The sequence below is a fragment of the Oncorhynchus masou genome, chromosome 24 (assembly GCF_036934945.1).
Source record: "Oncorhynchus masou masou isolate Uvic2021 chromosome 24, UVic_Omas_1.1, whole genome shotgun sequence".
NCBI classification, from domain to species: domain Eukaryota; kingdom Metazoa; phylum Chordata; class Actinopteri; order Salmoniformes; family Salmonidae; genus Oncorhynchus; species Oncorhynchus masou.
This window is the reverse complement of record NC_088235.1, coordinates 11,278,352-11,291,532: the sequence shown is the minus strand read 5'-3', so window position 1 is coordinate 11,291,532 and position 13,181 is coordinate 11,278,352. Positions and strand designations below refer to the sequence as shown.

Below are 13,181 nucleotides of genomic sequence, written 5' to 3'. Positions count from 1 at the left end.
CTGACCCCCAGTCTCCATGGAGATTACTGAGTAGTTTGGTTCATCAGGCTGACCCCCAGTCTTCATGGAGATGACTGAGTAGTTTGGGTCATCAGGCTGACCCCCAGTCTTCATGGATGAGATTACTGAGTAGTTTGGGTCATCAGGCTGACCTCCAGTCTTCATAGAGGAGATTACTGAGTAGTTTGGTTCATCAGGCTGACCTTCAGTCTTCATGGAGGAGATTACTGAGTAGTTTGGTTCATCAGGCTGACCTCCAGTCTTCATGGAGGAGATTACTGAGTAGTTTGGTTCATCAGGCTGACCCCCAGTCTTCATGGAGATTACTGAGTAGTTTGGTTCATCAGGCTGACCTCCAGTCTACATGGAGGAGATTACTGAGTAGTTTGGTTCATCAGGCTGACCCCCAGTCTACATGGAGGAGATTACTGAGTAGTTTGGGTCATCCTGCTGACCCCCAGTCTCCATGGAGATTACTGAGTAGTTTGGTTCATCAGGCTGACCCCCAGTCTTCATGGAGATGACTGAGTAGTTTGGGTCATCAGGCTGACCCCCAGTCTTCATGGATGAGATTACTGAGTAGTTTGGGTCATCAGGCTGACCTCCAGTCTTCATAGAGGAGATTACTGATTACTGAGTAGTTTGGTTCATCAGGCTGACCCCCAGTCTTCATGGAGGAGATTACTGAGTAGTTTGGTTCATCAGGCTGACCCCCAGTCTTCATGGAGGAGATTACTGAGTAGTTTGGTTCATCAGGCTGACCCCCAGTCTTCATGGAGGAGATTACTGAGTAGTTTGGTCCATCAGGCTGACCCCCAGTCTTCATGGAGGAGATTACTGAGTAGTTTGGTTCATCAGGCTGACCTCAAATCTCCATGGAGATTACTGAGTAGTTTGGTTCATCAGGCTGACCCCCAGTCTTCATAGAGGAGATTACTGAGTAGTTTGGTTCATCAGGCTGACCCCCAGTCTCCATGGAGATTACTGAGTAGTTTGGTTCATCAGGCTGACCCCCAGTCTCCATGGAGATTACTGAGTAGTTTGGCTCATCAGGCTGACCCCCAGTCTTCATGGTTCATCAGGCTGACCCCCAGTCTTCATGGATGAGATTACTGAGTAGTTTGGTTCATCAGGCTGACCCCCAGTCTTCATGGAGGAGATTACTGAGTAGTTTGGTTCATCAGGCTGACCCCCAGTCTCCATGGAGATTACTGAGTAGTTTGGTTCATCAGGCTGATCCCCAGTCTTCATGGTTCATCAGGCTGACCCCCAGTCTTCATGGATGAGATTACTGAGTAGTTTGCTTCATCAGGCTGACCCCCAGTCTTCATGGATGAGATTACTGAGTAGTTTGGTTCATCAGGCTGACCCCCAGTCTCCATGGAGATTACTGAGTAGTTTGGTTCATCAGGCTGATCGCCAGTCTTCATGGTTCATCAGGCTGACCCCCAGTCTTCATGGATGAGATTACTGAGTAGTTTGGGTCATCCTGCTGACCCCCAGTCTTCATGGAGGAGATTACTGAGTAGTTTACGGTTCATCAGGCTGAACCCAGTCTTCACGGAGGAGATTACTGAGTAGTTTGGCTCATCAGGCTGACCCCCAGTCTTCATGGAGGAGATTACTGAGTAGTTTGGTTCATCAGGCTGATCGCCAGTCTTCATGGTTCATCAGGCTGACCCCCAGTCTTCATGGAGGAGATTACTGAGTAGTTTGGTTCATCAGGCTGACCCCCAGTCTTCATGGAGGAGATTACTGAGTAGTTTTGGTTCATCAGGCTGACCTCCAGTCTTCATGGAGGGAGATTACTGAGTAGTTTGGCTCATCAGGCTGCCCCCAGTCTTCATTTGAAGTTATTGAGGGAAGATGATGTCAATGTGAAGGTAATAATTCCAGAGGATGGAGAAGAAAGTACAACCCCACATGCTAGATCATTATTCTGTTAATAAAATCTAACCTTTTCTCAACAAAGGAATACTTATCTGTGGTATTTCATTGGTATGGGCAGCACTACCATAAGAGCTGTTGGATCAAATTATGCAATTTCCCTTTAATAGTTGATACAAGAAGCCTTTGTCAGAAAGGAAAAAATGGGAGGCACTGATTGGTTCCAAAATCAGTCATGAAATCAGTCTGAGTCAGTCTGCATGTCTCATCAGATTGACTGGACTTGAGGTCTAAACTCTGTCAACTCCTCCTCTCTCCTGGTGGTCATTCATTCCAAATGGCACCCTATTCTCTACTTTAGACTAGGGTCCTTCCTATAGAACCTTATTCCCTATATAGTGCACTACTTTAGACCAGGGTCCTATAGAACCCTGTTCCCTACATAGTGCACTACTTTAGACCTGGGTCCTATAGAACCCTGTTCCCTACATAGTGCACTACTTTAGACCAGGGTCCTATAGAACCCTATCCCCTCATAGTGCACTACTTTAGACCAGGGTCCTATAGAACCCTGTTCCTTCATAGTGCACTACTTTAGACCAGGGTCCTATAGAACCCTGTTCCCTTCATAGTGCACTACTTTAGACAAGGGTCCTATAGAACCCTGTTCCCTACATAGTGCACTACTTTAGACCAGGGTCCTATAGAACCCTGTTCCCTACATAGTGCACTACAGCCTGAAATAGAAACAGGACTGTTTAAGCTAAGTGTAAAGATAAAATACTTCTCAACTTATAACAGTGTTGTCTCTAATATATATTATGTATAACAGTGTTGTCTCTAATATATATTATGTATAACAGTGTTGTCTCTAATATATATTATGTATAACAGTGTTGTCTCTAATATATATTATGTATAACAGTGTTGTCTCTAATATATATTATGTATAACAGTGTTGTCTCTAACAGTGTTGTCTCTAATATATGTTATGTATAACAGTGTGTTGTCTCTAATATATATTATGTATAACAGTGTTGTCTCTAATATATATTATGTATAACAGTGTTGTCTCTAATATATATTATGTATAACAGTGTTGTCTCTAATATATATTATGTATAACAGTGTGTTGTCTCTAATATATATTATGTATAACAGTGTTGTCTCTAATATATATTATGTATAACAGTGTGTTGTCTCTAATATATATTATGTATAACAGTGTTGTCTCTAATATATATTATGTATTATATTATTATCAATATGTCTCTAATATATATTATTATATTATTGTCTCAATATATATTATATTAGTGTTATTATTACCAATGTATCTAATATATGTTATTATATTATTATATTATTACCAATGTGTTATTATATTATAATATTATTATCAATGTGTTATTATATTATTATATTATTATCAATGCGTTATTATATTATTACCAATGTATTATTATATTATTATCAATGTGTTATTATATTATTATATTATTATCAATGTGTAATTATATTATTATCAATGTGTTATTATATTATTATATTATTATCAATGTGTATTATTATATTATTATTAATGTGTTATTATATTATTATCAATGTGTTGTTATATTATTATCAATGTGTTATTATATTATTATCAATGTGTTATTATATTATAGTATTACCAATGTGTTATTATATTATTATCAATGTGTTATTATATTATTACCAGTGTGGTATTATATTATTATCAATGTGTTATTTTATTATTATATTATTATCTATGTGTTATTATGTTATTATCAATGTGTTATTATATTATTATCAATGTGTTATTATATTATTATCAATGTGTTATTATATTATATTATTACCAATGTGTTATTATATTATATTATATTATTACCAATGTGTTATTATATTATTACCAATGTGTTTTTATATTATTATCAATGTGTTATTTTATTATTATATTATTATCAACGTCTTATTATATTATTACCAATGTGTTATTATAATATTATCAAGGTGTTATTATATTATTACCATTGTGTTATTATATTATATTATTACCAATGTGTTATTATATTATTATATTATTATATCAATATTATTTATTATATTATTATATTATTATCAATGTGTTATTATATTATTATCAATGTGTTATTATATTATTACCAATGTGTTATTATATTATTATCAATGTGTTATTATATTATTACCAATGTGTTATTGTATATTATTATTGTGTTATTATATTATTATCAATGTGTTATTATATTATTATCAATGTGTTATTATATTATTATCAATGTGTTATTATATTATTATCAATGTGTTATTATATTATTACCAATGTGTTATTATATTATTATCAATGTGTTATTATATTATTATATTATTCAATGTGTTATTATATTATTACCAATGTGTTATTATATTATTATATTATTATTATCAATGTGTTATTTATTATTATATTATTATATTATTACCAATGTGTTATTATATTATTATATTCTTATCAATGTGTTATTATATTATTATAATATTACCAATGTGTTATTATATTATTACCAATGTGTTATTATATTATTATATTATTACCAATGTGTTATTATATTATTATATTATTATCGATGTGTTATTATATTATTATCAATGTGTTATTATATTATATTATTACCAATGTGTTATTATATTATATTATTACAAATGTGTTATTATATTATTTTCAATGTGTTATTATATTATCATCAATGTGTTATTGTATTATATTATTACCAATGTGTTATTATATTATTATCAATGTGTTATTATATTATTATCAATGTGTTATTATATTATTTCCAATGTGTTATTATATTATTACCAATGTGTTATTATATTATTATATTATTACCAATGTGTTATTATATTATTCTATTATTATCAATGTGTTATTATTATTATATTATTACCAATGTGTTATTATATTATATCAATTTATTATGTGTTATTATATTATTACCAATGTGTTATTATATTATTATATTATTACCAATGTGTTATTGTATTATTATATTATTACCAATGTGTTATTATATTATTATCAATGTGTTATTATTATTATATTATTACCAATGTGTTATTATATTATTATCAATGTGTTATTATAATATTATATTATTACCAATGTGTTATTATATTATTATTATCAATGTGTTATTATATTATTATCAATGTGTTATTATATTATTATATTATTACCAATGTGTTATTATATTATTATATTATTACCATATGTGTTATTATGTTATTATATTATTATCATGTGTTATTATATTATTATATTATTACCCGATGTGTTATTATTTATTATTATATTATTATCAAGGTGTTATTATATTATTATATTATTATCAATATTTTATTATATTATTATCAATGTGTTATTATTATATTATTCCCAATGTGTTATTATATTATTATCAATGTGTTATTATATTATTACCAATGTGTTATTATATTATTATCAATGTGTTATTATATTATTATCAATGTGTTATTATATTATATTATTACCAATGTGTTATTTATATTATATTATTATTATTATTATCAATGTGTTATTATATTATTACCAATGTGTTATTATATTATTATATTATTACCAATGTGTTATTATATTATTATCAATGTGTTATTATATTATTATCAATGTGTTATTTATTATTATATTATTATCAATGTATTATATTATTATATTATTATATTATTATCAATGTTTTATTTATTATTATATTATATTATTACTATATTATTATCAATGTGTTATTATATTATTACCAATGTGTTATTATATTATTATATTATTATATTATTATCAATGTGTTATTATATAATTATATTATTACCAATGTGTTATTATATTATTTTCAATGTGTTATTATATTATTACCAATGTGTTATTATATTATTATCAATGTTTTATTATATATTATCAATGTGTTATTATATTATATTATTACCAATATTATTATATTATTATCAATGTGTTATTATATTATTATCAATGTGTTATTATATTATATTATTACCAATGCATTATTAAATTATATTATTACCAATGTGTTATAATATTATTATCAATGTGTTATTATATTATTATATTATTACCAATGTGTTATTATATTATTATCAATGTGTTATTCATTATTATCAATGTGTTATTGTTTATGTTATATTATTATCAATGTGTTATTAGTATGATCCGTATGATCCGTGTTGTCATTATATTAATCAGTGTTATTATATTTCAGTGTGATCATGTGTTATTATATTATTGTCAGTGTGATCCAATGTATTATCAATGTGTTATATAGTATGATCAATGTTGTTATTTTAATATCGCGTGAAAGTAATCAGTGTGATCAGTGTGATCAGTATGATCAGTGTGATCAGTGTGATCAGTGTTGTCAGTGTGATCCGTGTTGATCAGTGTGATCAGTGTTGTCAGTGTGATCCGTGTGATCCTTGTTGTCAGTGTGATCCGTGTGATCCGTGTTGTCAGTGTGATCCGTGTTGTCAGTGTGATCAGTGTTGTCAGTGTGATCAGTGTGATCCGTGTTGTCAGTGTTGTCAGTGTTGTCAGTGTGATCAGTGTTGTCAGTGTGATCAGTGTTGTCAGTGTGGGCAGTGTTGTCAGTGTGATAAGTGTGATCAGTGTTGTCAGTGTGATCAGTGTTGTCAGTGTGATCAGTGTTGTCAGTGTGATCAGTGTGATCCGTGTGATCCATGTGATCCGTGTTGTCAGTGTGATCCGTGTTGTCAGTGTGATCAGTGTTGTCAGTGTGATCAGTGTTGTCAGTGTGATCAGTGTGATCCGTGTTGTCAGTGTGATCCGTGTTGTCAGTGTGATCAGTGTTGTCAGTGTGATCCGTGTTGTCAGTGTGATCGTGTTGTCAGTGTGATCCGTGTTGTCAGTGAGATCAGTGTTGTCAGTGTGATCCGTGTGATCCCTGTTGTCAGTGTGATCCGTGTTGTCAGTGTGATCAGTGTTGTCAGTGAGATCAGTGTTGTCAGTGTGATCCGTGTGATCCCTGTTGTCAGTGTGATCCGTGTTGTCAGTGTGATCCGTGTTGTCAGTGTGATCAGTGTTGTCAGTGTGATCAGTGTTGTCAGTGTGATCAGTGTGATCAGTGTTGTCAGTGTGATCAGTGTGTGTCAGTGTTGTCAGTGTTGTCAGTGTGATCAGTGTGATCAGTGTTGTGATCAGTGTGATCAGTGTTGATCAGTGTTGTCAGTGTGATCAGTGTTGTCAGTGTGATCAGTGTTGTCAGTGTGATCAGTGTTGTCAGTGTGATCAGTGCACTACTATGCCCTTTTCTGTTTTGTCGGGTCTTTTCAATGACTTTCAGAGGGAGATACACCAAGCAACACCCTGGGAGACAGAGAGAATAAACACCCTCTACAACATCCTGGGAGACAGAGAGAATAAACACCCTCTACAACACCCTGGGAGACAGAGAGAATAAACACCCTCTACAACACCCTGGGAGACAGAGAATAAACACCCTCTACAACACTCTGGGAGACATAGAGAATAAACACCCTCTACAACACCCTGGGAGACAGAGAGAATAAACATAAACACCCTGGGAGACAGAGAGAATAAACACCCTCTACAACACTCTGGGGAGACATAGAGAATAAACACCCTCTACAACACCCTGGGAGACAGAGAGAATAAACACCCTCTACAACACCCTGGGAGACATAGAGAATAAACACCCTGGGAGACATAGAGAATAAACACCCTCTACAACACCCTGGGAGACATAGAGAATAAACACCCTCTACAACACCCTGGGAGACAGAGAGAATAAACACCCTCTACAACACCTGGGAGACATAGAGAATAAACATACAACACCCTGGGAGACAGAGAGAATAAACACCCTCTACAACACCCTGGGAGACATAGAGAGAATAAACACCCTGGGAGACAGAGAGAACAACACACCCTGGGAGACATAGAGAATAAACACCCTCTACAACACCCTGGGAGACAGAGAGAATAAACACCCTGGGGAGACAGAGAGAATAAACACCCTCTACAACACCCTGGGAGACAGAGAGAATAAACACCCTCTACAACACCCTGGGAGACAGAGAGAATAAACACCCTCTACAACACCCTGGGAGACAGAGAGAATAAACACCCTCTACAACACCCTGGGAGACAGGAGACAGAGAGAATAAACACCCTCTACAACACCCTGGGAGACAGAGAGAATAAACACCCTCTACAACACCCTGGGAGACAGAGAGAATAAACACCCTCTACAACACCCTGGGAGACAGAGAGAATAAACACCCTCTACAACACCCTGGGAGTCAAAGAGAATAAACACCCTCTACAACACCCTGGGAGACATAGAGAATAAACACCTCTACAACACCCTGGGAGACATAGAGAATAAACACCCTCTTACAACACCCTGGGAGACAGAGAGAATAAACACCCTCTACAACACCCTGGGAGACAGAGAGAATAAACACCCTCTACAACACCCTGGGAGACATAGAGAATAAACACCCTCTACAACACCCTGGGAGACATAGAGAATAAACACCCTCTACAACACCCTGGGAGACAGAGAGAATAAACACCCTCTACAACACCCTGGGAGACATAGAGAAGGGTAGGATTTGGAGGGGTGACAGGGAGGGTGGGGGGTGACAGTGGGATTTGGGGGGTGACAGGGAGGGTGGGGGGTGACAGTGGGATTTGGGGGGTGACAGGGAGGGTGGGGGCGTGACAGTGAGGGTGGGGGGTGACAGGGAGGGTGGGGGCGTGACAATGAGGGTGGGGGGGGGGTGTGACAGGGAGGGTGGGGGGTGACAGTGAGGGTGGGGGGGTGACAGTGAGGGTGGGGGGGGTGACAGGGAGGGTGGGGGGGTGACAGGGAGGGTGGGGGGTGACAAGGTATCAACACTCAGGCTTTCTAGGGTTCTTCAGTTAGTGACTAATGACCTACTGTACAGTTCTGGTCCTGTCAGCAGCTCCTTTCCCATGACTCAATCTAATGATTTAGAATTACCACAGAGAGGCTGCTATTAAAGGGCCGGTGCCAAACCATGGATTTATTCGCCTCAGAGCGGTAACTGTGGAACTTCCAAAATGTTTCATATTTAAGGAAATGTTTGCAACAACCCCCAGCTTGCAGTGGCATGATTGTCTGGCCATAATAACACATTAGTCATCATCTTGACTGGCTGTGGGCGGGGCTTGGCGTCCTGATCGGGAAGGGGCGGGACTTGGCAACACTCAGCATATAAAAAGACACATTGTATTATTTGGTGAAAAACAAAATGAGAGTCCTCAGGATATGATGACTAACTCAACTATGGCTGCCTGGATGGAGGTGAGATACGTCTTTAAAGAATATAACATCATACACATTACTGGATAATGAAAAACAGATAAGTGGAATTTTTGTTGAAGGAATGGAGAGGGACTGCTGATTTATCAAGAGACATGGGGTTTGGGGTTTTATTTTATGTCAGAGGGGCAGAGTCACATTAATTAACCAAGTGTTGTCTCACAGCAATAACAGACAGTCAATACAACACTAGAGGACAGAGCAGTACCACAACACTAGAGGACAGAACAGTACTACAACACTAGAGGACAGAACAGCACCACAACACTAGAGGACAGAACAGTAACAACACTAGAGGACAGAACAGTACCAAGCACTAGAGGACAGAACAGTACTACAACACTAGAGGACAGAACAGTACCACAACACTAGAGGACAGAACAGTACTACAACACTAGAGGACAGAACAGTACTACAACACTAGAGGACAGAACAGTACCACAGCACTAGAGGACAGAACAGTACTACAACACTAGAGGACAGAACAGTACCACAGCACTAGAGGACAGAACAGTACCACAACACTAGAGGACAGAACAGTACCACAACACTAGAGGACAGAACAGTACCACAACACTAGAGGACAGAACAGTACCACAACACTAGAGGACAGAACAGTACTACAACACTAGAGGACAGAACAGTACCACAACACTAGAGGACAGAACAGCACCCCAACACCAGAGGACAGAACAGCACCACAACACTAGAGGACAGAACAGTACTACAACACTAGAGGACAGAACAGTACCACAACACTAGAGGACAGAACAGCACCACAACACTACAGTACACACACTAGAGGACAGAACAGTACCACAACACTAGAGGACAGAACAGCACCACAACACTAGAGGACAGAACAGTACCACAACACTAGAGGACAGAACAGCACCACAACACTAGAGGACAGAACAGTACCACAACACTAGAGGACAGAACAGTACCACAACACTAGAGGACAGAACAGTACCACAACACTAGAGGACAGAACAGTACCACAACACTAGAGGACAGAACAGTACCACAACACTAGAGGACAGAACAGTACCACAACACTAGAGGACAGAACAGTACCACAACACTAGAGGACAGAACAGTACCACAACACTAGAGGACAGAACAGTACCACAACACTAGAGGACACAGCACCACACCACTAGAGGACAGAACAGTACCACAACACGAGGACAGAACAGTACCACAACACTAGAGGACAGAACAGTACCACAACACTAGAGGACAGAACAGTACCACAACACTAGAGGACAGTACCACAACACTAGAGGACAGAACAGTACCACAACACTAGAGGACAGAACAGTACCACAACACTAGAGGACAGAACAGTACCACAACACTAGAGGACAGAACAGCACCACAACACTAGAGGACAGAACAGTAACACTAGAGGACAACAGTACCACAACACTAGAGACAGAACAGTACCACAACACTAGAGGACAGAACAGTACCACAACACTAGAGGACAGAACAGTACCACAACACTAGAGGACAGAACAGTACCACAACACTAGAGGACAGAACAGTAGAGGACAGAGCAGTACCACACACTAGAGGACAGAACAGTACCACAACACTAGAGGACAGAACAGCACCACAACACTAGAGGACAGAACAGTACCACAACACTAGAGGACAGAACAGCACCACAACACTAGAGGACAGAACAGTACACAACACTAGAGGACAGAACAGTACCACAACACTAGAGGACAGAACAGTACCACAACACTAGAGGACAGAACAGTACCACAACACTAGAGGACAGAACAGTACCACAACACTAGAGGACAGAACAGTACCACAACACTAGAGGACAGAACAGTACCACAACACTAGAGGACAGAACAGTACCACAACACTAGAGGACAGAACAGTACCACAACACTAGAGGACAGAACAGTACCACAACACTAGAGGACAGAACAGTACCACAACACTAGAGGACAGAACAGTACCACAACACTAGAGGACAGAACAGTACCACAACACTAGAGGACAGAACAGTACTACAACACTAGAGGACAGAACAGTACCACAACACTAGAGGACAGAACAGCACCCCAACACCAGAGGACAGAACAGCACCACAACACTAGAGGACAGAACAGTACTACAACACTAGAGGACAGAACAGTACCACAACACTAGAGGACAGAACAGCACCACAACACTAGAGGACAGAGCAGTACCACAGCACTAGAGGACAGAACAGTACCACAACACTAGAGGACAGAACAGCAGCACAACACTAGAGGACAGAACAGTACCACAACACTAGAGGACAGAACAGCACCACAACACTAGAGGACAGAACAGTACCACAACACTAGAGGACAGAACAGTACCACAACACTAGAGGACAGAACAGTACCACAACACTAGAGGACAGAACAGTACCACAACACTAGAGGACAGAACAGTACCACAACACTAGAGGACAGAACAGTACCACAACACTAGAGGACAGAACAGTACCACAACACTAAAGGACAGAACAGTACCACAACACTAGAGGACAGAACAGTACCACAACACTAGAGGACAGAACAGTACCACAACACTAGAGGACAGAACAGTACCACAACACTAGAGGACAGAACAGTACCACAACACTAGAGGACAGAACAGTACCACAACACTAGAGGACAGAACAGTACCACAACACTAGAGGACAGAACAGTACCACAACACTAGAGGACAGAACAGTACCACAACACTAGAGGACAGAACAGTACCACAACACTAGAGGACAGAACAGTACCACAACACTAGAGGACAGAACAGTACCACAACACTAGAGGACAGAACAGTACCACAACACTAGAGGACAGAACAGTACCACAACACTAGAGGACAGAACAGTACCACAACACTAGAGGACAGAGCAGCACCACACCACTAGAGGACAGAACAGTACCACAACACTCGAGGACAGAACAGTACCACAACACTAGAGGACAGAACAGTACCACAACACTTCATATAGAGGACAGAACAGTACCACAACACTAGAGGACAGAACAGTACCACAACACATAGAGAGGACAGAACAGTACCACAACACTAGAGGACAGAACAGTACCACAACACTAGAGGACAGAACAGTACCACAACACTAGAGGACAGAACAGCACCACAACACTAGAGGACAGAACAGTACCACAACAGAGGACAGAACAGTACCACAACACTAGAGGACAGAACAGTACCACAACACTAGAGGACAGAACAGTACCACAACACTAGAGGACAGAACAGTACCACAACACTAGAGGACAGAACAGTACCACAACACTAGAGGACAGAACAGTACCACAACACTAGAGGACAGAACAGTACCACAACACTAGAGGACAGAACAGCACCACAACACTAGAGGACAGAACAGTACCACAACACTAGAGGACAGAACAGCACCACAACACTAGAGGACAGAACAGTACCACAACACTAGAGGACAGAACAGTACCACAACACTAGAGGACAGAACAGTACCACAACACTAGAGGACAGAACAGTACCACAACACTAGAGGACAGAACAGTACCACAACACTAGAGGACAGAACAGTACCACAACACTAGAGGACAGAACAGTACCACAACACTAGAGGACAGAACAGTACCACAACACTAGAGGACAGAACAGTACCACAACACTAGAGGACAGAACAGTACCACAACACTAGAGGACAGAACAGTACCACAACACTAGAGGACAGAACTAGAGGACAGAACCACAACACTAGAGGACAGAACAGTACCACAACACTAGAGGACAGAACAGCACCCTAGGAGGACAACACAGAGGACAGAACAGCACCACAACACTAGAGGACAGAACAGTACC

The 13,181-nt window shown here is 38.5% G+C and overlaps 1 protein-coding gene across 1 annotated transcript in view; it reads left to right on the top strand.

Annotated features, from left to right (window-relative positions):
• The window catches only part of LOC135513393 (AT-rich interactive domain-containing protein 5B-like), a 92,227-nt gene extending 85,077 nt beyond the window's left edge, over positions 1-7,150 (top strand). Inside the window, exons 5-7 of the mRNA XM_064936317.1 lie at positions 6,359-6,820; positions 6,907-7,063; positions 7,145-7,150. Coding sequence (XP_064792389.1) covers positions 6,359-6,820; positions 6,907-7,063; positions 7,145-7,150 — 625 coding nt within the window. The remainder of the gene's footprint in view (positions 1-6,358; positions 6,821-6,906; positions 7,064-7,144) is intronic.
• Positions 7,151-13,181: the final 6,031 nt, after the last annotated feature.